Source organism: Crocuta crocuta, unplaced genomic scaffold (assembly GCF_008692635.1).
Source record: "Crocuta crocuta isolate KB4526 unplaced genomic scaffold, BGI_CrCroc_1.0 scaffold318, whole genome shotgun sequence".
NCBI lineage: Eukaryota > Metazoa > Chordata > Mammalia > Carnivora > Hyaenidae > Crocuta > Crocuta crocuta.
This window is the reverse complement of record NW_027531425.1, coordinates 4,537,951-4,563,012: the sequence shown is the minus strand read 5'-3', so window position 1 is coordinate 4,563,012 and position 25,062 is coordinate 4,537,951. Positions and strand designations below refer to the sequence as shown.

The window sequence follows — 25,062 nt, the reverse complement described above, 5'->3', positions numbered from 1 at the left end:
CCAGGAGAAAGGTCAGAAACCAGGGGAAAAGAGCAGCAGCCTGGCCCCTCTGAGGCTGGGAGGAAGTGACTGAGCCATTCCATACCTGTCCCCTCCCCCCCCCAATCTGCCACACAACAGGGCCCATCCACGGCAGCCAGGCTCAGGACAGCAGGGAGCAGAAGGCACAGGAAAGCAAAAGCTATACTACCGTCTTCGTTCTCTCTCCAGTCCTCTTCTTCTGAGGGTCAGGGAGTGGCCGCAGCAAAGGGGAGAAGCGAGACAGGTTAATCTGGGAGCGGGAGGACAGGGACGGGATCAGGGAGACAGCGCGGGGTTCTGAGAGTGGGCCTTGGAATTAAGCTCCAGTTCCAAGTCCTGAACCACTGCTTCTAGCAACTGAGGCAATTCGCTTCTCAGTCACTTCCCAGGTGCCTTGTCCGGAGAGCAGAAAGAATGATCCTCGCATCTCCGCCATGATCGAGCAGGCGTAGAGCGCCCAGCAGCTGCCCGGCAATGGGAAGCATTCAGTAAATGGTATCGGGCCATCTGCTCTGCCTGTAGACATGAAGACAGAGGCTCCAAAGAGCCGAGTGGGAACAATTCCCAGCCGCCAAGCATCCCCCATGTTCCTACACTGAATGAGCCCCTCAGATATCCCACAAAATATCTCCAGTTTGCAGGACTCACAGTTCTGAAAGCCCCGGTGGAGAGTCTGGCACAGGACAGATTTGCCTGGTGTGTTTTAAGGAAGCAGCCCCGTCTAAGGGGCTAAGCCTTATAACACTGAGGAACCAGGCCAGCCCATGGTATGCAAATTCCTGCCCAAAGAAAGAGCTTACAGTAGAGTGTACTCTTTCTCTCCTGGAAGAAGAGACACGGCATTGGCTTAGTGGTCATCCACGTAGACCTTGCTCTTTCTTGGTCATATATAATACCAGGGACTTAGCTATGTGGGAGACAGGTGGAGTCCCTTCACTGTAAGCGAGGTAAGACACGGGGCTCGGTCCACCATCACAGCGCAAAGCCATTTTGTTAATTCACAGCCAAATCCCACTGGGTGTAGCAGGCAGATTAGTCCCAGATCCAAAGATGTGTATCCCAAGTATCACTCCCTAAGATTCACGAGCTGGCGGAGCCTCCAAAGTGAAGGAAAACCCACCATATCGAGGGTTTATGCAGGGCACGGAGCTGAAAAGTGGGGCCAGCTATATTTTTTTGTATTCACAACATAGTTCAACGAGCTTTGAAATTATCTGGTGTTCCTGGAAAACCATAGTGACCCCGTGGCCCCCCTCAGTTTCCCCTGTGGGTTTCCCATGCATCTACTCTTTGGCCATGCACCCCGGAACAGCCTTAAGTGTAGGAGAGGGTCCTCGTTTTCCCTGGCTCTCTCCCTAGACCTTCATGGGGCCCCTTCTGTCAGTGTCCACACACCATGTGCTGATATGAGAGCAGTGAGAATTTGCTGAGCCTCTAAGGAGCAGGATGCAGCCTGCCGGGCCTGCAGAAGCCTGAGGGGCCAGGGGGCTACTCTGGGTCACTTGGGACCCGGGTGGGGACGGGAGCGAGGCCTCGTAATCACGTCCATGTGTCAAGCACACAGGAAGAGAGAAAGGTTAGGGCGTTCTTGCAGGGAGATATGAGGCACAAAGCTGAGGAAAAATGTGAGAACAGATGAGAGTAGGAACGGGTCAGTGGGTCAGAATGGACTTTCCAAAGGTGCAAGGATGTCTTCGTGTTTAAATAAAATGTTTCAGATAACTGAACAGTTCTAAAATCTCATCTGAAAAATTATTAAATTAAATTGAATGTATTTAGGTGTGATAACGGTGTTATGGTTATGCTTTCTTTTTTTAAGTAGCACTTATCTTTTCGAGGTACCTACTGAACTTTTTAAGCCTGAAATATATGATGTCTGGGGAGGATTTGCAATGTCTGCTCTAAACTTGAGGGGAGGGGTGCCTGCGTGGCTCAGTCAGTTCAGCGGTTAATCATCTGACTCTTGATTCGGTTCAGATCATGATCTCAAGCTTTGTGAGATGGAGCCCTGATGTTGGGCTCCTTGAAGCTCACTCCCATGGGAGTCTCTGTCTCTCTCCCCCACTCTCTCTCTGCTTCTCCCCTGATTGCTTGCTCGCTTACTCTCTCTCTCTCTCTCTCTCTCTCTCAAAAATAAAATAAACTGGGGCTTCTGGTGTTTCAGTCGGTTAAACATCCAACTTCAGCTCAGGTCATTATCTCACGGTTCATGAGTTCAAGTCCTGTGTTGGGCTCTGTGCTGACAGCTCAGAGCCTGGAGCCTGCTTTGGATTCTGGGTCTCTGCCCTCTCTCTTTCTCAAAAATAAATAAACATTAAAAAATAACAATAATAATAGAATAAAACAAACTTTTAAAAAAATAACCAACGGGAGATGAAGCATAGGGGAAAAAATTTTGGCCCTAGCTGAAGCCAGCTGATGGGTGCATGGTGAGGGAGAGGTGTGCCTTATTCGATTTTGCTCCTGTTACTGCACTTAAAACTTTTCACGGTAAAACAAATAGAGAAAAAGAAAATCAAAAATAATTAATTGGAAAAAGCGGTGCTTCTGTTTGAACAAAATGGCAGACAAAGGAGACAGGTTCAAACCTTTCACCTAAGACCTGAGCAACCAAGGCTAGGACCCACCCCCACCTGGGGGCCACAGTTGCTGACCAGTCTTTGCTCAGCTGGGAGTGAGGGGCAGGCCCAGACAAGCTGTTCTCTGAGGGCTCCCAGAATACTGGGTTCCTGGGATCTGCCCTCCCTCTGCCCAAGCTCCATACCTTCTGCAGCGTCTTCTGCTTAGGAGGGAAGACCATGGCCATAAGAGAAGAGACAAGACGTGGGTCAGTTTCCAACCAGGCTGCCCTTCATCCAAACGAGTACCCGGGGTGCGCTTACCTTCCTGCTCCCTGCCCGGCAGAAGGAGATGTCAATAGCACACCACACACATGCACACACTGGCCTTCCCCCAAAGATGACGCCATTCTTCATTTCCCTCGTTGCATAACGAAGCTCACCCTCCTCGGCCCACCTATAAAGACACCCCCTAACCCGGCCCAGCCTTCTCATCCAGGGCTACCCACCACTGTCCCCAGCAAACCTCTGCTGGGGCCAGCTTGCTGTCGCCAGCGTCTACCCGCCTACCACTCCCCGCTCTGAGCTTCACCAGGCTGTACCCTAGAATGGCCTTCCCTCACCCTTCTCTCTCTATCCAAATCCTACCCAGGTAAGCCCGACTACCCCAGCCGCCGCTGCTCTTCCCCTCCTTAGAGCTCCCGCACTACCCACGGCCCACCCTCCAAGCCCAGCCCCTCTTGGCTAATTGTGTCCAACATTTGACATCTTAACATCCACAGGAGAGCAAATCCTGTGACGACAGGTGCTCTGCATCCTGATACCTCTGTGTGTACCCTGGTGAGCACCACCCTCTAACAGATCATTGTGAGATCGGCGGCCAGTGTCCCACCCCCAGGGTCTCCCAGGCAGGCAGTGGACAGGGCACCTGAGGAGGAGTATGGTTCCAGGATAAAGTGCTAACAGTGAGCTCCGATTTGGGTTTCACGGGGCATGATCAGCTCAATGGCTTCAAGACAGTCATTGAATGGCTCTGGACCTGCTTTCAGGAGACAGCTTCTAAGCTCCTCTGCCTCTTAGTCTCCAAGCCAGGTAGGACCCCAGCTGACCCTGAGACCTGAGCATCTTTATTTCCAAAAGTCTCCCAGCCTATGGCCAGCCCAGGGTCCGCAGCGCAGAGGCACAGAAGCACAGGCCAGTTCCCCAGAACCCGCACAGCTGCTCCCCTCCCCATCCCAGGTGTCTCACCCAGGGGTAAGCGGCAGGGTAGGGAGGGCTCAGCACCCCAGACAGGATGCTCCAGATACTCACTCCTCGTACTCTTCCTCCACCTCTTCCATGTCAGACATGGTCTCCGCTCTCCCTCCGGAAAGAGAAACATGTCAGTATAGGCAGATGGAATCTCCCGGTCCTCCTCAGCTCTGTGAGAGGAGCTTAGCCTCAGGCTGCCTCCTGAGACGCTGGGGGTGAAGCCAGGCCTGCCCCTCATCAGCCTGTGACCTGCAGGGAGGACCCTGCTTCATCCTCTGTCCAGGGGGAATAACAACCCCCACATCACCTCAAGGGCAACCAGCCATGTCCATTTCACTCCTTTCTCTGCAACAGGTAAACTGGAATATCCCGGTTCTGGTGCTAATCATTGTAACTCTCAATACAGTGTTTCTATAGTTGCTCAACCTTTCCTGCCCACAACCTTGCCAAGCATTCAGGGCAGCAAAGCTATGCAACCCCTACTCCATGCAGTTTGCCTGTCACTGCAGAATGTTCCTCCGAGGAAGTGGTTACATGGACCATGGCACATCCAAAGTGTGGAATACTTCTCGGCAATGAAAAGGAACAAAGTGGGATACGTAGGACACCTTGGATGAACCTCTAGGGAATTAACTCTCATGGAGGGGAGAAAAGGCCATGCAATGTGATTTCATGCAATGTAATATGTAATGTTCTTGAAATGGCAAAATTACAGAGGTGGAGAACAGATTGGTGCTTGTAGGGGGCTGGAAGGAGAAGGCAGGTGGGCGTGTTGATCCAAGGTACACAGGAGGGGTACCTGGCTGGCTCAGTTTGAGGAGCCTGTGATGAGATCATGAGTTCAAGCCCTACGGAGGGCATAGAGATTATTTAACAATTTTTTAAAAGGCACACAGGATTTTTGTGGCTTTAGAACAGTTTGGGGTCTTGAGTATGGTGATGAACACACCAATCTACACAGGTTAAAACCATACAGAATTTCACACACACACCTGGTCTGAGTAGAGCTGGGGAAATCTGTGTAAGATTATGGTTTATAGCAATGCCCATATCCTAGTTGCGACCTACACCATAGATGTGCAAATGTACCATTGAGGGAACTGGGCAAAATGTACAGGGGAACTGTATCACTTCTTAGGGAATCTACTACTGATCAATAAAAATTCCAATTAAATATGTCTGCCCAGAGGACTCTTTTTGAGATGCTCCCTTAACTGGGATAGGAACGGACCATCAATATTCAAATCCTCTTCCATCCCCTTGCAGAGTGTGTTTGGGCAAGTCTTTGTGTAACATCTCTGAAGAGCAGTTCTTTCTCTGCACCCCAGAGAGAGAGCATACACATCCTGGCTACTCGGTGATTTTTATGAGGAATAAACTGACATTAAGGAAAGTGGAAGGCATTAGGCAATGTCAGGTTTTATTGTATTTCCATGTAATTACAGGGAGAAGCCACAGGGAGAGGTGAGACAAATCTGGTTTTGAATCCTGGCTCCGGCTCACATTTGCCTGTGACCTCAGAAAAGTCACTTAGCCTCCCTACACCTCAGCTCTTCTGTGAAACGGCTCCTCCTCTGGGGGGCTCAGAGCTCATGTGAAGTGCCTAGCCCAGAGCAGACCTCTGATTAAGGACTGTCATAACCCAATCCTCCTGGGCCACAGCAGTCTACCAGCCCCAGGGGCACCATTCACAGTGGTCGAAGCGTGATGGCAGCCCCGCGGAGCTGTGCAGTATGAGAGCTCTCAATCTCCCTGAGTGAGGGAAGGGATGAGGTGGTGTGAGGGTGAGCCCACAGGGAGGCAGGGGTAAGATCAGAACCATGGACACGGCCACCCTCAGTGAGGCTTCTCCTGGGTCCCTGCCTGCCTGCTGTCCGGGTCCCGTCCAGCACTGCAGCCACCAACTTCTGACTCAAGCCACAGGTGACAGGGATACAGAGAGGACACTCCTCACTGCCCTCTCCACTTCTCCCTGCACATCCTACTGGAGTGGCGCCCCAGGCACCCACCTGACGACACCCAGTGAGTCCCTGCTCTGATGGGGTGGGGTGATGTCAGCTGCTTTCGGGCTGAGGGACTCTGAGGGAGTCTCTGCTCCCAGCTGCCCCCTGAGTGGAGAATTCCTCAGCCCCAGTGCCCACTGCAGTACCCATCGGCTACTCCTCTGAACCTGCTCCCAGTATCTCAGGTCCTGCTGGGTTCAGGACAAGTATGTCTGTAGCGAGGCAGGCCCCTTCCCAGCTCCCTCTGCTGGCGTAGGGTGGGGGCAAGTGAGGGAGGGTTTACACAGAGCTTTAGACAGAAACTCAGAGCCATTTTTTGGCTCCGCTGGGAGGGAGGTGGGTGAAAAGAGATGTCAGATGTGTATAGTGTCGTACCAGGGGATGGAACCTCATTCTGCCGAAGGACCCAAACTCCAGGGGCACCTGGGTGGCTCAGTTGGTTGAGTGTCCGACTTCGGCTCAAGTCACCATCTCACAGTTCGTGGGTTCGAGCCCCATGTCAGGGTCTGTGCTGACAGCTCAGAGCCTGGAGCCTGCTTCCGATTCTGTGTCTCCCTCTCTCGCTACCCCTCCCCCACTCATGCTCTGTCTCTCTCTCTGTCTCTCAAAAAGGAATAAACTTTTTTTTTTTAAGTATTTTTATTGATTTCTAGGAGAGAGAGAGAGCGTGAGCAGGGGAGGGTCAGAGAGAGAGGGAGACACAGACTCTGAAACAGGCTCCAGGCTCTGAGCTGGCAGTCAGCACAGAGCCCGACGCGGGGCTCGAACCCATGAACCGCGAGATCATGACCTAAGCGAAAGTCGGACGCTTAACCGACTAAGCCACCCAGGCGCCCCAAAAAGGAATAAACTTTTTAAAAAATTTTTAAAAAAGAAAGACCCAAACTCCAGGGCATCTCCAAAATGGGTCTTCAGATGAAAGTGGCCAAAAAGAATAGCCCCCTAACCCAGATATGCACTGTCCCAAGCCCCACGGCAGGAGCCAGACAGAGAATCATGGGAGGAATCTGTCACCTGAGGGAGGACAGCGAGGTTTCTCATGGGGGCTATACATGCCAGCCTGGGACATGGGGCCTCTAGCCTTCTCCCCTCTCTTGCCCTCCCTCCCACCGGCCTGGCTCTGGGGCTCCGAGGAAGAGAGAAGCTTAGAGCCCTCTCCCTGCTCCTGGGAGCACCATCCAACTCCTAAAAATAGCAAACTGACCATGGAGAGTAGGGGAGGGCTTTCAAGCATGAGGACAACAGGCAAGCCAGCTGCCTGAAGGCGAGACTGACGAAGGGGAAGGCGACGGGCCGAGGCTGGGGCTCTGGAGTGAGACGGGATCAGGAACCTGTCAGGGCGAGGAGTGAGCGTGTTCTACAGCAGCTGTGTCCTCACACCCAAACCCTCACCTGCTTCCACAGACTGTTTTCTAGCCAAACCCTCTCACAGCCAAGAGATCAGGGTCACCTTTCTCGGGGAGTAGAGCAAAAACAATACAGGGCAGAGAGAACACTGGCTGTGACGTCAAAAGGTCTGGGTTTAGGGGCACCTGGCTGGCTCAGTCTGTAGAGCATGAGACTCTTGATCTCAGGGTCATGAGCTCAAGCCCCACATTGGGCATAGAGACTACTTAAAAAACAAAATCTGGGTTTAAAACCCAGTTTCTGTGGTATGACCTTAGCTAACTCATTTAACCTCTCTGGCTCCACTAACCTGTCTGTAAAATAGCTGAGCTTCACGTTCTAGTCTCACAGAAACAACGCTCTGAGCCTCTGAGGAATGCGGGCCCCATCCCTCAGCCCTGGTCCCCAGCATCCAGCTGGAATCTTCCCAAGCTGGCAGCTGTCGGCCCCCCAGGAGAGCAAGGGGACAGGGTTGGGGGTGGGGGGCGGGGAGGGCCAGCAGGCAACCTGATCCTCTCAGATTCCTCTTCTGTCCGGAGGGGACTTGCCCCACGAGACACGGGTCAGAGAAGGAATTCTGGAGGTCAGATGGCTTCCCAGCTACCGTAGGCCTGGAATGGGTGTTAACATTCCTCACACTCCAGGCAATCCCTTCCCTAGATACTTCCTCAGTCTGCCCAGGAGAAGCTGAAAATCAAGGGAGTATCCCTTTCTCTGCCACTCCCAGGCCCTGAGCAAGGTCTGTCCCTACGGGGCATGTTGGGATGGTGTAGGACAAGGGTCCACTAGGGACAGGTTATTAGACTCTAATAACCCCTGGAGCTGGGTTCACACCTCATGGAAGGATCTCTCACTGGGACCTCTCCCCTATCAGCCCCCCCACCTCACCCAAATGCTGCTTGCCAGGGCTTTCTCTCTGGGGAGGAGAGTGGTCCCGGCTCTGGAGGTCAGATGAACGTCACATGTCTGCTCACAGAGGTGCTCCACGGGTCCCTGCCTACCTCTGCACGTGTGCTCTTCCTCGGAGCCTCCAGGATGGTTTCTGAATTCCTGGAGATGAGAATTTCACCACCAGGACTATTCTGATTGATATGACTGCAGTCTTGCTCTGCTCTCTGAGAGTCAAGAACGACCTGCCTGGAAAAGTGTAGGGGGTCCTGGGTCTGGAGGTGAGGGGCAGGACCTAGCAAGTTGGGAGAGTTCCTGTTGGCTAGAGACTCACTGTCTTTAGAGCAGACAGATGCCTAGCAGTGATCTCATCCATTCTACAGATGAGGAAATCGAGGCCCAGTGAGGTAACGGCACTTGCCCAGGACTTGCCAGCGACACAGCATCTTCAGTGGCAGATCTGGGACTCAAATCCAAGTCTCTAACTTCTAACATAGGGTTGTTACTGCCCTACTGTGCTCGTCTTAGAATCCAATCCCTGTGACTCCTCTCTAAAGTGTGGCCTCTTCTCAGAGGGAATGTGGGCCGCTAGCGACTCTGACATCCACTCCCGGCGGATGCAGGCCGACTCTGGATACAGGCTGCAAAACATCTTCCCTCTCCTCTCTGCTCTCCCCATCTCGAGCCTCACCCGAGTCTTACCTCAAACCAGGAGCTGCCGACAGATCCCGAGATATCTGCTCAGCCTCAGCAGGGACTGGGTGAGGGCAGGGGACGGAGAGGGCTTTAAGCAGGCCTGTGGGCTGGGGCCTTGTAAGCCAAGCCCCGCAGTGGGAGGAATGTGCAGCAGGAGACACGGTGGGGGCGCGGGGGGTGTTGCCTGCTATTTCGGCAGGTGCCAGGGACAGGACTAAAGGAACATGCACCCCACGCCATATAAGCCCATGTGGTTGTCCAGCTGCTCAGATAAGCTATTTAAAACCAGAACAGATATGCAGGGAACAGAGGAGGGAGCAGGCATGTAACATAAACCAGCTGTCCCTCTTAAGAATCCTGATAAAGCAGATGCCAGGGGCCCAGGCCTGGGAAGGCAGGCTGGGGGTAGTCCAGGGGGAGCGGGGGGCAGATGGCAACCTCCAAGACACTTCAGGAGTCTCTGAGCCAGGGGTCTGGTGGGCAGAGGGGAGGGCTTAGCAATAGCTGCACTTAAAATGATGCTGTGGGTAAAGACGTCTTCCAGATTACTGGCTGCTTCTAATGCACTGAGTGGCCTTGTACGGATACAGGTTCAGCAGGCCTCAGTAAAGACATCTGTAAAATGGGTCTCCTCCATGACCCCCAAAGCCATGTGACAAGTCCTCCTCATAGGGAAAGGACTAAAATTGATCCAGAACGTCAAACACAAGGTAGAACCTCCAGTTAAGAATGATGTCCTGGGTTGTTGGAGGGGGCCATGAGGACTGCTGAAGGGCCTTCCCCCCAGGGCTTTAAGATAAAGCAGTACATGACCATGATCTGCTAAACCTACTAGACTGTGACATACGTAGGCCAGGGCCCAGGGTTTTCCGTGGTCTGCTTGCACAGATATGTCCACAGCCCCTAACGCAGTGCCCAGCACATCCTGTGGCTCAGTACATGATGGAAATGAAACAGGGGGAAGGCAGGCCTGGCACAGCCAAGCTCCCCTTCCCTCTCAGTGTCTCTGAGTTTTCAAGGCCTGTGTCCTACCTCTGAAGAAGGAACGCCCCTCCTCCGGGCCACGCCCCCTCCTCCGGTGTGCCCCTGAGCTCCAACCCTCCCTGTCTCCCATCCCCCTCCTGCCCCCGCCCTTCCAGATCCTGTCCATCAGTGATGTACACTCTTGTCTGTTTCTCTGTGGGCAAAGCCAGTCTCCCCCTTCCGTGGCTTCCTCTGCCCCTGTCTGACCATGTACCCATGCTTCCCAGTCCTGGATTCCCCTCTCAATCCTGTTGCCTCGGGAGCTATGATGCTGCACCAACGGCCACCATTCATGAATGCCTTGCGTGCAGGATTCCACTCGCTGCTCATCCCGTCCGCTATCATACTCCTGCCCCATTGACTCAGCTGAAACCTGTCCCCTCCCTGGTCCCCAGTGGCCTCTGAGCCCAATGGTCTGATTCCCCACCTCCAGGCTTATCCCTGCCATGTGGCCCTCCGTGTGCCCGGGAGATCTGTGTGGGGCGAGCTGAGGCCACGTGCCTGCCAGTCAGCGTCCAGGGGGAGAAGGACCCTGGGGAAGCAAAGAGGCAGGTGGTGGGAGCAGACTGACAGAGGAACGGTGAGCAACCAGGCTGCCCGGAGAGACAGAGAGAGATGGAGGAAAAGCATACTCATCCTGCTTTCTGTCTAGCCCACAACAGCCCAGCCTTGAGTTGTGTCCTGGCCTGGGATCTTTTGGAATTTAGGAATTGCTGGTCTTAAACCTTCCGTTAACTAGAGCCACTTTCAGCGGGTTACTGTTCCTCATAAGCCCAGCAGTCCTGCAAACGGGCCATAATTTGTTTTTTGTTTTGTTTTGTTTTGTTTTTTTAAATATTTTTTATTTATTTCTAGGAGAGAGAGAGAGACAGTGTGAGCAGGGGAGGGTCAGAGAGAGAGGGAGACACAGACTCAGAAACAGGCTCCAGGCTCTGAGCTGGCAGTCAGCACAGAGCCCGACACGGGGCTCGAACCCACGAACCGCGAGATCATGACCTAAGCGAAAGTCGGACGCTCAACCGACTAAGCCACCCAGGCGCCCCAAACGGGCCATAATTTGTTTGCACAGATGCCTGGGAGAGGGACCCAGGCACCTAAATCACCACAGATCCCTGTGGGAAAAATCCCGTAGGTTCTCAGTTGTTCATGGACTCTGTGAGGCTTTTGCGCTCTGTTCTAAAGCAGGGATTTAATTCTGAGAACGGGGAGGCGGGCAGTCAGTGAGAAAGTCTAGCCTCTTTCCAGCAGATGCATCTTGACAAGGCAGGGCTGCTCCCGACCTGCTGCAAATGTCCCCCATCCCTGCAGATAGATATATAGTGCTAAGGGTAACAAGGACGAGACAAGGCGATGGCCCTCACCCAGAATTTTACTGGAAGAAGCGTATCCTGGACACTGCTTGCAAATGTGAGAGCCAAGAGAGCAGGCCATGTGTGAGGTCCCGAGGCCTTCAGGACAGGAAAGCAGACAGGGCTGGGGGCGGGGGAGGGCGGGGAACGGGACCTGCTCAATGTCACTTCCTCCCAGAGGCCTCCCCTGTCCACTCAGCCAGCCAGTCACCGCCATCTTGCACTTCGTCCTCACACCTGTCCCCGGCTGAAATCATCTTGTGCATATATTTGTATCCTTGCTGGGAGGCTGACCCTCTGACAGGAAGAAGGTCAGGGCCTTAGTGTGGGGGGCCCATGATGCTAGGGACAGGGAGTCACGGGGTCGTGTCCCTAAACACTCTGCCCTGCAGCCCGTCCTTGATGGTCACCCCCAGAGAGGGCGTGCAGCTGCCAGGACCCACCAGACACCCAGGACCAAGCTAGCCCCCTCAGTCCCCACTCAGGCCTCTACTCTGGAAGGTTCCTGGGAGCCTCTCTAGGTGAGGATGGCTCCTGCCTGCTGGACAAATTCGCCTACCAGGGGATTTTCCAAAGTTTAGAATAGACCATGCAGAAGTCTTTAGATCCCTGTTTGAACCCTGAGTTCCCAGCAGGTCCTTTGGGTCTCTGGACAAAGCTCTGACACTCCTCCCTGGGGCCCTGGTTTCGTCCAGCAGTGGACACCATGGGGAGTAAGGAGGGCTAAGCCTGTGGGCCAGGAGGCAGAAGAGAGGAGTGGGTCTGGAGTCTTCCCTCTCAGGAAGTGAAGAGGCCTGGGGGCCCCAAGTCCCTCCGCAGTTGGCCTTACCTCGGTGGGGAGGCACTGGGGTGCAGGGCAGTGCCTTCATATCCCACCATTCCTAGCTCAGTGCAAGCATGGCACCAGCCACAGGAGACCCACCAGCTGAAGATGGGCCAGCCTGGGCTCCCCGGGAGGTCTGTACAGATGGGGCCCTAAGGGCCTTCTGTCCCCTAGACTACAGGACCCAAGATAGGAGCCCTCACTCACCGTCACAAAGGCTAGGACAAGGCTGGTGGTCCCTGGCTGGCTGCTTCGGCCCTGCAAGCTTTGGGAACTGGGGCCTGGTGATGCCCTTAAGGGCTGTGTTCTGAGAAACCTCAGAATTTTCCAGGTATGTTTGCAGGCAAGGGACAGAGGGAAGGGGGCAGGGCTCTGCCGTTATTCTCCCCCACATCTCCAGTGGGTTCTGGGTAAAGCCAGAGCAGTCCAGAAGAAGAGTTCTAATGACGTTCAAATGAAAAAATAAATAAATAAATGTGTAGGCATGTGTGTGTGTATATGTGTGTATATGTGCATGTATAGTATATATGTATATATGTGCGCATATGTGAATATATGTGTATTTGTGTGTGCATGTATGTATAGTACACAGTATATGTGTGAGAAGTGTGTAAATATATGTACATATATATACACGTGTGTGTACACACACACACACACTTATTTTTTTAATTACACCATTAAAGGGTTTGACAGGGCACCAGATGACTTTCTGAGGTTGGTTTGCCCTAGATTTCCAGAAAGCTCAGCATTCCCTAAGCCCACATGGGCCATGACTTTGGGGAACGGAGGACTGGAATTTAGGAGAAAATGTTTGGGGAAGTGTGGCAGTTCTGCCCTCGGCCACATCAGTCGCTGTGCTAGGACAGGGTGGCAACTCACCTTCACGTGAGGCAAAGAGGGGTGGCAGGGAAAATGACAACCGGCCCCTCCCCTCAATCTAGCCACAACAACCCCCCCCCACACACACACACTGCAGACGACCCCAGTTAGAAAGCAGATCTTCAGGAAGGAATCCGTTTTTAAGGTTATTATTAGTCACTTACACCTAAGAGTGAATGAGTTTATCAGATCTTTCCTGAGAGCAGCTTTTTCAGAAAGAGGGTGAAGGGGGCCACAAAGAGGCACTGGGCTCCTGGCCAGAGCAGCAGGCCCAGGAAGCAAAAGGGAAACAGAGCAGGGAGACGGGGCACACGAAGACACAGTGCAACTCTGTCACAACCCAGCCGATGGGCCTCAGCAAGAGGGATGCAGGCCCCAGGGCCCGAGGTGCGTAAACCCAGGCCTCTGGGAGGGACATCAGGACATCACGGGCACCTGGCAGCACCTGCTGGGGGCAGGTCACAGAGGTGACCCCGAGGTGCTTCAGAGACTACCGCCCTGACCCTGGACGAGAGCGGGAACTAGAAGCCATCTCTGGACAGGATGTGGTGGCCACATAGCGCTGACAAGAACCGACGCTGTGCCCTGGGCTGACGCTGGGTCCCGGGATCTGCGGTGCCTGCGGTGGGGGAGAAGGTGCCAGGGCACACCCGCCCCCCCTGGACGCTGGGCTAGGCAGGAGCTGGGTGAGTCTCCCCGACACTCCTGGCCCCAGGTCCAGAGGCAGAGAGGGGTCAGGGGCAACGAGAGACAGGACTGCTGCTGGAGACAGGGCGCGGCCTGAGGGCAGGCCCCTGAGATGCAGAGTTGCACGTCTGTCCCCGCAGAGGCTTCATCACACCTGTGGGGCAAAGGTCTATCAGAAAAGACAAGGAGGTTCCTAGAGCTGGGAGGGAAAGGAGGCCTCTGGACAGGAAGGCGTCCCTTTGCCCAAGGCCCACACTCATACCAGAGGCCCCAAACCTGCTGGTTGAAGTGGGGCGGGGGGGAGGGGATGCTTTGCAAAACTGTAGGGAAGGCCAAGCCATTTCAGGGGTTCAATCAGCATTCTCAAGTTTGTGTCGAACAAGCCTGAGAGCAGAACCAGGGTATTCTGGGCACTAGACTGTGCAGCTGGAGGCCAATTAGTGTGTCCACAGGGGTTGGGGGTGGAGTGTCCCCAGGGCCAGCCCCTCTCTGCCCCTCTCACCTCAACGTCCAGGGAGGAATCTGCTTTCTTTCCCCACTGGGCCCTCCTGGTGGCTGCTGGCTCTTTCCGTACCTCCTGGTTTGGGACATCAGGGTTGGGTGGGGGGGATGAAGGCCAACTGCGGAGGGGCTTGGGATCCCCAGGCCCCTCCCCTTCCTGAGAGGAAAGACCCCAGACCCACTCCTCTCTTCTGACTCCTGGCCCACAGGCTTAGTCCTTCTCACTCACCAAGGTCTCCACTGCTGGAGCACCTATTTCTCTCAGGGCTGCCCCTTCTCTGACCCAGGCCATTCCCCCACAAACAGCCCAGAGCACGAGATCTCAGGGAGCGACGGGGTACCTGGGGGTTCTGATCTCCGGACTCCTGGGTCCTGCTGATCCACAGGTTGAGCCTTGACGTCACAAGCCCTGAGAGCCTCATGTTCTCCTGAAATGAAAGGCTTGCATCTCAGGGCGTGGGGCTGCTGGCAACAGGATGGGACTTTCAGAGTCCCATGTCCCCAGAGCACGGGGACATGATTCTGCCTCACTCCCATATCCACCCAGCACCTGCAACATATGCCCCGGAAGGCCCCCGGCCCTCCCCCAGGGAATGCCGCACACAGCTAGGGAGACGGGCTTATGAATAGCAACTCGAGTCAACAGCGGCTTCTGTCAAAATGGACATGAGAAAACATGGAGCTTTCTTTTAAGAGAGCGTGAGTGGGCGAGGGGCAGAGAGAGAAAGGGACAGAAGATCTGAAGCAGGCTCTGCGCTGTCACCACAGCATAGAGCCTGCTGTGGGGTCTGAACTCACAAACCGTGAGATCACGACCTGAGCCAAAGTTGGACACTCAACCGACTGAGCCACCCCCCACCAGGCGCCCTGGAAAAGACGGAGCTTTCTAGTACTGCCAGGATCAGCTTCTGCATCTGGAGGCCTCGGGCCTAATCAGCCTGAAGAGACCCAGCTGGGCCTGAGCCCTCACCTTCCGGCTGGAGGCTGGTTCTGCTCGGCTCTGGCCCCCCAGCTCCTTCTCAAAGAGGTGGCGCTTGCTGGCTACGCCCATGGGAGCCACAAAGAATTCGGTGCGGGAGGAGCCTGGACACTTGACTGACTCTGATCTCTGGAAAGAGAGAACACCGATGGCTGACCCATGAGGGTGAGGTGCACAGAGCACACCTAGCACACTCGTCAGGTACCCTGGACCCTCCACGAGACCCATGCCCACCTGAATAGCCGTGTGGTATCTCTCCAGCTTCTCGCCCAACTTGACTGTGCTGGCCGGGAGCCTCATGCTGGCGCTGCGGGACGGCAGGACAGGACAAAACAGGTAAGACGTCTGCACCGGGCCTGCCTGGACCCTGAGCAGTACCCACCCACCCTTCTCGCAAAGAGAAGATGGCCTCCATCACCGAAGGAGGCTATAATGACTTGGCCAAAGTGAAGAACTACAGGAAAGTCCAGGGACTTCCGTCATCTCCCCAGAAACATCCCACTCAGCAGGGAACCACCCCCGGGATCAGAAATATCTGCCATTTCTCCCCCGTTCTTGTCACTGGACCTCACACCCATCTCCTGAATCTCCTTCCTCTCTACCTTCCCCAGCACTGCAGTCCCCTTCCCCGACTCCCCCTGACGGCCACCCCAAGCTCTCCCCTAGTGCCACCAGGCCACTTCTACCCCCAAACAAAGCCCAACCTGGCCTAACAGCTCAAACCTCTCAGGCCACAGGGCAGGGACCAGACTCCCCGACACAGCATACAAGGCTCTCGGTCTGGTCCCTGACTCCCCTCCCGACACCAGCATCCACCCCCCTGCCACACACACAGTTAACTGGACACCTCATGCTTTTCATACTCTGGGCTTTCATTTGTGCTGTTCCCTCTATTTCAAGTCCCATGCAGAAGTCAATTGCTCTGTGATGTATTCTCCAGCTCCCGCAGGCCAGGCTGCTACAGCCTCTTTGGGGCTACATTCCTGTCCCTGCACCTCCCTGCCGGGGGGGGCTTCTCACAAGTTTGATGTGAGGTGCTGAGAGTGGCAGCCATGTCTCATTCACCTGCCTACCCCGTGCCACCACTGTCGCCCCAGGCCTAGGCTGGATAGTTGGCTCCACAAATGGTTAGGGGCAGGTGGACACAGCGTGAGTGCACTGAATTCCTCATGCTTGAGCACAACTGCTTTTCAGTTTCCATTTCAGTTTCCTTTTTCCAAACCACAGTCCTCAAACTACTTGCCTCAAAATTACAGGGCACGGGGATGCTTATGGAGCATGCAGACTTCCAGGCCCGCCTGCATCAGGTCTGCTAAAAGCAGGGACTTTCCCTCCCCTGCACTCACGGTGGTCCTCCTCCTGGAAGGCCATCCTCCCCCTTCCCGCCCCAACGTCCTCCCCTTCAGAGCCCCACCCAAGCCCTGTTCCTGTTCCCTCCCTCCCCTCCGTGTTCCATCTCACTGGGCCTTGTGCCCTCATGTTAGCCCAGTGTCCCTGCAGGATCTGGAGCCCTGGCTGAGGACTTCCCCCCGGGGGCTCTATGGCACAGCCTGGCACAAGGAAAATGGGTGGCAGGCGCTCAGCAAACACAGACTGAACACGACCAGATCAGACAAAGCCAGGGCCCCCAGGCCCCTGACCTGCGCGTTAAGGTTGTTTCCGAGTTGTCTTTCCTGGAGCTCATCTGAAACAAGAAGGAGAGGCTCTGATGAGTGACAGTCCCCAGGAGGCCACGGCCCTCCTGGACAAAAGGGTTCAGCTCTCTGAACACTTCCTCCTCCTCCAACCCCCAACCAAACTTCTGTTAAAGACCCTCCTCTGGTCTGGGAGACACTTGCCCCGACCCACCAGGCCGGGTCAGAAGCCCCTCCCCCGGCCCCACCACCACCAGCTCAGCCACCTGTTTTCCTGTCTGTCTCCCCACTGCCCAGGAGCCCTGACCAGCCCTGGCCAACATCAGGCACCCAGCTTCCTCCCCAGGGCCTGGCACACATCAGAGGCACAAAGCACAGGGAGTCAAAAATGAGCGAAGCACCCAGTGAACCAAGGAACTAAGAATAAATTATCAGGGGAGAGGGGAGTCCTCCGTCCACACCACGTGTACTACTGGGCAGAGCAGGGAACGCTTGGAGAGCCCCACTGCTCTTGGCCCCTGCCCTTCCCCACTGCGCAAGCCTCCTGGGTGAGATCAGGAACTGATGAAGGCAGGCGTGGGGCCCCTGCCACTGAACCTGCCTGGCGCCCTCTTCCTGCAGCCCTGACCTTGTCCACTAGGTGGGGCTGCACAGTCTCATCCACACCCACCCTCTGGGTCATTAACCGGGCTTTCCTTCGCTTAATCCAAGTCATCTGCTCTTGGCCCCCCATGAGAATCCAAAACCCCTCTCTATCCAAAGGATCCTCTTGATATCTAACCAAGGTCCCCATGCTGTGATAGATGCTGGTTTCCCCAGCGTGCCCCGGGCTCTCACCCGAAAGGAGATGGTCCTGGGGCTGGAGCGTTTGAGGGAGCTGCTGTAGGTGGCCTGCGTGGGTGAGGGTGTGTCCACCTCTTCCTCCTTGCTGGGGATTTTCACCTGGATGGAGTGGGGGAGGGTCACACGGGAGGTCGGGGTAGCCCGAAGCCCAAGCTGCCATGGGGACCCCATGTGGCCTGGCTCATCCCAAGAGCTGCAGGGGAAGAGGGGAAGAAAACAGCCCTGCCCCTCTGCCTCGGCTGTGTGGATCGTGGACACAGGTCCGTGGGGCCAGGACACCAGGTAGAACTTTCCAGCAGAACTTCTGGAAGAACGTGAGGCTTCCCCAAAGTCTGCTGGTGTCCTGAATCCAGGCCCTGGGTGACGATGGGGTTCAGGGTAGCAGTGCTCCCTGGCAACACAGCGGATGCCCTTTCCAGCTGCCAACAGCCTGCCCTTGCCTCAATGACCCCTATTCTGATTGGAAGCAGGTAGGGAGAGAGGAAACTGCCAAATCTGGCCCCATGGTGAGAGGGACGGGAGATGGCAAGGGTGCCAGAGACCACCGGGGACAGGATGAGAGGGGCGTGTGCAGGGATGGGAGGGGCGGGGCACTGCCAACCTGGAGTGTGATGGGCGGGAGGCGGGAAGCCACAGTGGGAGGGCCTGGCGCCCCATGCTCTCCCAGCTCTGCCGAGGCCGGGGGGCTCTTCTCAGAGAGGGCGCCTGCCCTCTGCTCCTCGGTGGTGGGCTGGCTTCCCCCGGAAGCCAGCCGCCGCCCTGCCTGGGGCTGCCCCGAGGCTGCCGCCGTCTTTGGAGCCAGCTTTGCCTCCGCACCCGGGGTCTCCTCGGACACCAGAGACTTCTCAAAGAGCGAGGCTTTCTCGGAAACCAGTCTCCTCTCTGAGTCTGATGTCTTCCCTGGGGCCGGCATCTTCTCAGAGACACTTGTTTTTTCTAGAACGGATTTCTTCTCTGAGATGACTCTCTTCACTGACACAGAAGTTTTCTCAGGTCCCGGGACCTTCTCCGAGATGGAGGTCTCCTCTGAGACCAGTCTCTTCCCAGGGGCTACTATCTTCTCTGGGACGGAGGACTTCTCTGAGGTGGGGGGCTTCTCTGAGACCCCCTTCTTCCTGCCTTCTGCCTCTTGGTCCGCCAAGCTCTCCTCCTCCCTGGCCCAGGGACCCCGCTGCTCCCGGCTCAGTCTCCGGCGAGGAGGCAGTTCCGCCTCCTTCCTGGGCTTGAGGGGCTGCTGGCTGGCCTGCCCGGGGCCAGAGCTGTCCCCTCCCTCCTCTGCCTCCAGCAGGACAGGGGCCTGCACTGCCTGCCGCCTCTGCCTCCGCTCCTGCCGTGTCCTGAGGATGGCCTGGCTGTCCTCGTCCTCATCTCTAGAGGCTGCGGTCTGTGGCCCGGGCACCTCTGCCTCATCCACGCTGGGCAGTCTAGGCCAGAAGATGGGAGACAGGGTGGAAGATAAGAATCAGAGGCTATCAAAGATGGGAGAGACCCAACGGACATGCTTCCTGGGCCACCAGGGAGGGGATGAGGAAGTAGAGCCCTGGCCTCCCCTCCTCACCCCACTCCACCCCCATCACTTAAATAAAGATCACTTTTATCTGCTTTACGTATTGGGCTTCCATGAAATCATTTGAACAATGTGCACCATGTTTTTAAAAAGTTTATAAACCCCTATATGGTCCAGCTACCCATGTTGAGACCCAATCAACAAACACTGACGGAACAACCCTTTTGTGTGTGCTGGGCCCCCGTGCTGGGCAGTGGGCGTCAAAAGGAATAAATAAAATGCTTGCCTCCTTAGGGCTTAGATTGGGACCAGAGACATTCAGGGATTTGTCAAAGGTCACACAGATGATTAGTGGTGGGGCTCAGAGGAGCGCCCTCCGCTCTGACACACCAGCCCGCACTCTTGTTGGTCACGTGGCTGCTGGGCCTTGGTGGCAGCCACGGGCACTGGCGCAGCCCAGAGCACACACCCTGTTCACCCTTCTCTCAGAGACCCAAGGAACACAAGACACCTGAGAGGATCATCCAAAACCTGTAGCACTTGGCCTCCAGCAAAAGGAGATTCTTTTCCTTCCTCACCACCCTGCTGTCCATGGGAATTGGGGCAAGTTAATCCACTGTCTGGGCCTCAGCTTCCAAATCTGCAAACCCAGGCTTGATGGGTGAAATGAGACTGATTCCAGGTGACTGCCCAGCACAGTCCCGGAGCACCGGGGACTTCCTTTCCATCATCACCCTAAAATCCAGGCGGCCAGAGTAGTCACCATGTCCCTCCCCTCAGAAGGGAATCATGGAGGTTTTGGGTTAGGGGGAGCAGCCTGGGGTGTGGAAAGAGCTGAGCCACAGACTGATCTGATGAAAAGTCTGATGAAAAGTCTGGCTTTGCCAACCTTAGGCATGTGATCTCAGCAAGTCACCTGTGTGCTCTTTGACCCAGTTTCTCCATCTGTCAAATGGGTTAATGATACCTGTCTCTCGGGGATATTGTTAAAGATTAAGTGAGTTTTATCCATCAAACATGCAGCGGAAGTAGTGGCTCATGGATAGCATCAATGTATAGACAGGATTCTGATTCCGAAGAGGGTGCCGCGCAGAGGAGGATCTAGGGAGGGTGAGGAGCTTGAAACTCATCTGCGGACCCTTTATCTCATTCCCTACAGGCAAGCCAGACCTGGTCTATCTGGGGCAGCTAAGTCCATCCGGGTCACCTGGGATAGGGAAACGGTGCCTGGTCCGTCCCCCGCCTCGTCTCCCTCCCTGACCCGAGCACCTCTGGGCAGCTGGTGTGTCTCCATTCTGGGCGGGCTTGGGGTCCTCATCATCTGCGGTGGAGCTCAGATTCCGGTGCCGCCGCCGGCGCTCGCGTTCCTGTTCCTCCTCATCCTCCAGAGTCCACTGCCTGGCCAGGCTGGGGGAGGGGGAAGGGAAGAGGGGAAGAAGGTCAATGCAGCGCAGACTCCTGGGTCCCCGGATACCTGTTCCCAGGCCAGATCCCTGCAGGGGCTGGGAGAGCAAATACCCTCTAGGCCTGGGATGTCTGCAGGTGGTTACGGCGCACTTGAAACATGGCTGGGCTAAACTGAGATGAGTTAGAAGTATAAGCTACACACATATTCCCAAGACGTAATATGAAAAACAGAATGCAGAGCATCTCATTGATAATTCTACTTATTGGGGCACCAGGGTGGCTCAGTCGCTTAAGCGTCCGACTTCAGCTCAGGTATTAATCTCTCAGTTCATGAGTTTGAGCTCCATGTCAGTGCAGAGCCTGCTTCATCCTCTGTCTCCCTCACTCTCTGCCTCTCTGACTCTCTCTCTCTCTCTCAGAAATAAACATTTAAAAAGTAATGATAATTCTGCATATTGATTACATGTTGAAACAATATTCTGGATATATTGGGGTAAATGAGACACATTATTAAAATTAATCATCCGTTTCTTTTCACTTTTTTAATGCGTCTAATAGAAAATTCACAATTTTAAACGTGGTTCATATTTGTGGTTCACATGTCAATTCAATTTCAATTAAAGGTACTATAAGGATTTGGATTGGACCAGAGTTTCTTCTCCTGGGTGCCGCTGAGACTTCAGCCGGATAACTCCACGCGGAGGGGCTGTGCTGAACTGTAAGATGTTGAACAGCATCCCTAACCTCTACCCACTAGATGCCTTACACCACCCCCCAGTTGTGACAACCAAAAATGTCTCCTGACTTTGCCATGTCTCCTGGGACACCCTGGATGACAAGCCCTGGGTTAGACTTGAACTCTGGAACCCAGAGTAGGAATGTGAGGCCTCCCTCTCTAGGGGTGGCTAGGAATGTGGGAGGGTGGGCACGGTTCTGGCTAAAGGAGGTCTATATACTTGACCAGTTCCTTTTTCTTTTTGGTCCTGGTCTTAGATAATATTCAGCAGTGGACAATCACAGAGAAACTTTCTCAGAGGTTCTCAACAACCCGGGGATTTCTCAGCCGTTCAGAATGGGGAGACTCACAAATAAGGCCAGTTACACCCAGAAGAGATTCTGGTATCCGCTTCCCTTCTCAGGGGCTCTTTGAGCCTCTCTCACCTTCTAGACCCAGCTTTCACTCGTTGGGGAACATGGGGAGTCCATACACTCTACTTTGGGTTCCTGTCCCCAGTCACCCTGCATTCACAGGACCAGTCAGGCACTCCCATAGCTAGTCACCCACCTGCCTACCCATCTCCTTCCTCACTCACCATCTGCCCATCTAGCCACCTGTCAGTCCAAACAACCATCCACCCAGTCACCCCCCATTTCNCTGCCATACCTTCCCCACCCCACCTCACTCCCAGCCCACCCCATCTTCCATCCACCCACACTTCCATCCCAACCGAAGAGCAAATTCATCTCTAAGCGACTGTGATGGGCCAGCAAGTCAGCAACTGGGGGATTCACAGAACAAGGCAAGGTCCCTGCCCTAAAGATACCTACTATGTAGTGAGAAAGAAAAGTGTGTCCACGGGGCGCCTGGGTGGCTCAATCAGTTGAGTGTCCGACTTCGGTTCAGGTCATGATCTCACGGTTCGTGGGTTTGAGCCCCGTGTCGGGCTCTGTGCTGACAGCTCAGAGCCTGGAGCCTGCTTCAGATTCTGTGTCTCCCTCTCTCTCTGACCCTCCCCTGCTCATGCTGTCTCTCTCTCTCTCTCTCTCTCTCTCAGATATAAGTAAAAACATTTTTAAAAAAGTGTGTCCACCAATAACTTGCCCAACTCGCACAGAAATTGCTCTGCAGGGGAGAGAATGATTACTGCAGGCCGAGCTTATCAAGAAAGGCTCACAGATGAGACTGAACCTGGGCTGGACCTAGGTGGGCAGACAGGATTTCAACAGAGGTGACAAGGGGCAGGGGAAAACAGGGCAGTCCAGACAGCAAAGAGGGCCTGAGGGAGGGGCGTTGGTGGAGCAGAAGACGTGCTTCACCCAGAGCCCTGGGAGAAAGTTTGGGCTGGGAGTAGCACGCCCCAAAAGTCAGCAGAGTGAGCCCTCTCTGGAGCCTCCCAGTGCTATGTGGGGCCCCTGCAGATAGGAAGAGTCTAGAAAAGGCTTTCTTTCCTCTCAGAGTTACTGTCAGGCCTTCCCTTTGCCACTGTCAGGTGTCAAACCTGCTCTCCCAGCCCACCCGGCTGCCCAGCCCTATTCCTTCTGGGCCTCTTCCCCTCCTGCAGAATATCGCCCTGCACCCAAGACTCAACTGAAGGAACAGATGTGGTTTTTTTGAGAAAAAAAAAAAAATCATGCAAACCCACAAATTTTGCAAATGTAATTGCATATGAAAAGCATCTATGGGAGCCTCCAAGGAAAGATTCCCCAAGGCGGCCTTTTGTCAGGCTGAGTCTACTCCTCCTCCCCTGGGGCCCCCCCCCCCCCACCATTCTTCTTCCTCCATTTTCCTTCCTAAAATATGGAGGAGCCACACGATGGCTCCAATCTGGTTTTCTAAGTCCAACATTGTGTTGATGCAACATTCACCAAATATTTTTTGAACACCGGCGACAGGCCAGGCATAGTTCCAGGGACTGGGGTGTGGCCGAGGAGACGGACGGGGCTCTTCTGTGCACGGAGCACATGTTACAGGGGGCCAGGGTGCAGTCAGTGAGCAAGGAAACAAGCATGTGAACAAAGTGATGTCAGCACGGACATAGGACAAAAGAACAGGTAAGGGGAAAGCGAGAGACGATGACTGGGAGGGGAAGACCCTCTGAGAAGCAGCCAGAGGAGCCGGATCTGGCGGCAAGGTGGCCCAGAAGGAGGGCACAGCGAGTTCCAAGCCCTGGGTGTGACAGCTGGCTGTTTGGGGGAAGGGAGACCCAGAGCCAGAGGGTGGCCCACAGAGAGCTTGGACAGGGAGGAGAGACCAGGGAAAAGGCCTTTGTAGACCAGGGAAAGAATGTGGGTTATACTCAAGTATGCTGGAGAACCCTGGATAGTTTTACATAGGGGAATGACATGACAGAATTTATTATTATTATTATATTATTACATCTCTGGCTACTGAAGGAAAAGGAATTGAGGGTAGCAGAGGGAGAGGGAAACAGAGACACCTATCAGGAGGCTCCTGCAATCGCCCAGGTGAGAGCTATGCTGGCTTGAACTTGGTGATGACAGAGAGAAGGAAAACGGGATGGATTGAGGACACATTTTAAAGACACAGATCAGAGCCTGGAGCCTGCTTTGGATTCTGTGTCTCCCTCTTTCTCTGCCCCTCCCCTGCTCTGCTCACGCTCTGTCTCTCTAAATTAAATAAATGAATAGATAGATACATACATACATGCATGCATAAATGCATACATACATACATACATACATAAAACGTTTTAAAAAAAAATCATTCCTTGAGGGGCACCTGGGTGGCTCAGTTGGTTGAGTGGCTGACTTTGGCTCAGGTCATGATCTCGCAGTTTGTGGGTTCAAGCCCTGCGTTAGGCTTTGTGCTGACGCTTGGAGCCTGGAGCCTGCTTCAGATTCTCTGTCTCCCTTTTTCTCTCTCTCTGCTCATCTTACACTCTGTCTCTCTCTCTCAAAAATAAATGAATGTTAAAAGAAAAACTCATTTCTTGAGTCCACATTCTACTCTAGCTACTGTCCCATTTTATTTGCTTTTCTCTGAGGACAGTTTCTCCAGAGAGCTGCTGGTCCTCACCAGTTCCTTCTTTTTTGATTCCCATTCTCCCCCGGGTAAGGCAGCCTGCGTCTGGCCTGAGCCATCGGGCTGCTTTCCCGTGGACCAGGCATCTCTTCTCACTACTCCATGCTGGTCTTTGTGTCCCCACCCCCACCCCCACCCCTGCAGTCTTGGACAGGACCTCATTCCTCCCTGCGGTTTGCACTCTGACCTCCAGTCTCCCTGGCTGACGACCTTGGCCTCCTTTGCACGAGTGTCTTCTCCTCACCCCGAACAAGCCAGAAATGGAACTTTTCCTTCCCCTACCACTACCTAACATCTCCCTGAACTCCTTTCTCCTCTGATCTTTCCCATCTTACTAACAGGAATTGCTCAGGCCAAAAATCCTAGTTTCCTTGTTTCTTCTTCTTTTCTTCCCTCATCCCCATCCACAACCCCCTTTAGCACAGAGCCCGATTAGGGGCTCAAACTCACGAACAGTGAGATCATGACCTGAGCTGAAGTCAGACGTTCAACTGTCTGAGCCATCCAGGTGCCCCAACAATGATTTTTTAATTGAGTTATAATTTATATACAATAGAGACGCATCAAGTTTTGTTTTCTTTTTAAAGAAGGCAAAGGAAGGAAGAGTGGAGAGGGTATGAGAAGTTCGGGAAGAAAGTGTGAAGATCTTGTCCTGCAGGGAGAGGAGAGACCACAGGCAAGGGCATCTGTCATCTCCAGCACCCACCACGGTGCCTGGCGGCCCCACGAGAGCCAATAAATATGGAATGAACAAATGTGACTGTCAGCTCTCAGATGTGCAGGGCTTTCCTCCTCTCTGAGAGCAGTAAACCTCTGTCATGACAAGGAAGAGAACAAAGCGGGGGGGGGGGGGGGGAAAAA

General features: G+C 54.4%; 1 protein-coding gene and 1 long non-coding RNA gene across 2 annotated transcripts in view; both read right to left on the bottom strand.

Annotated features, from left to right (window-relative positions):
• Positions 1–200: 200 nt before the first annotated feature.
• Positions 201–3,073, bottom strand: LOC144238244 (uncharacterized). Its single transcript, XR_013337044.1, has 3 exons — positions 2,904–3,073; positions 2,786–2,800; positions 201–220 (listed from the first exon to the last, which is right to left on the bottom strand). It is a non-coding gene; the product is annotated as an uncharacterized LOC144238244 (long non-coding RNA).
• Positions 3,074–13,013: 9,940 nt separating this feature from the next.
• Positions 13,014–25,062, bottom strand: part of LAD1 (ladinin 1) — a 19,309-nt gene continuing 7,260 nt past the window's right edge. Inside the window, exons 3-11 of the mRNA XM_077771985.1 lie at positions 20,301–20,438; positions 18,126–18,948; positions 17,519–17,623; positions 16,688–16,731; positions 15,282–15,354; positions 15,039–15,176; positions 14,410–14,496; positions 14,070–14,144; positions 13,014–13,721 (exon numbers count right to left, since the gene is read on the bottom strand). Of these exons, the coding sequence (XP_077628111.1) occupies positions 13,716–13,721; positions 14,070–14,144; positions 14,410–14,496; positions 15,039–15,176; positions 15,282–15,354; positions 16,688–16,731; positions 17,519–17,623; positions 18,126–18,948; positions 20,301–20,438 (1,489 nt within the window). The 3' untranslated portion in view covers positions 13,014–13,715. The remainder of the gene's footprint in view (positions 13,722–14,069; positions 14,145–14,409; positions 14,497–15,038; positions 15,177–15,281; positions 15,355–16,687; positions 16,732–17,518; positions 17,624–18,125; positions 18,949–20,300; positions 20,439–25,062) is intronic.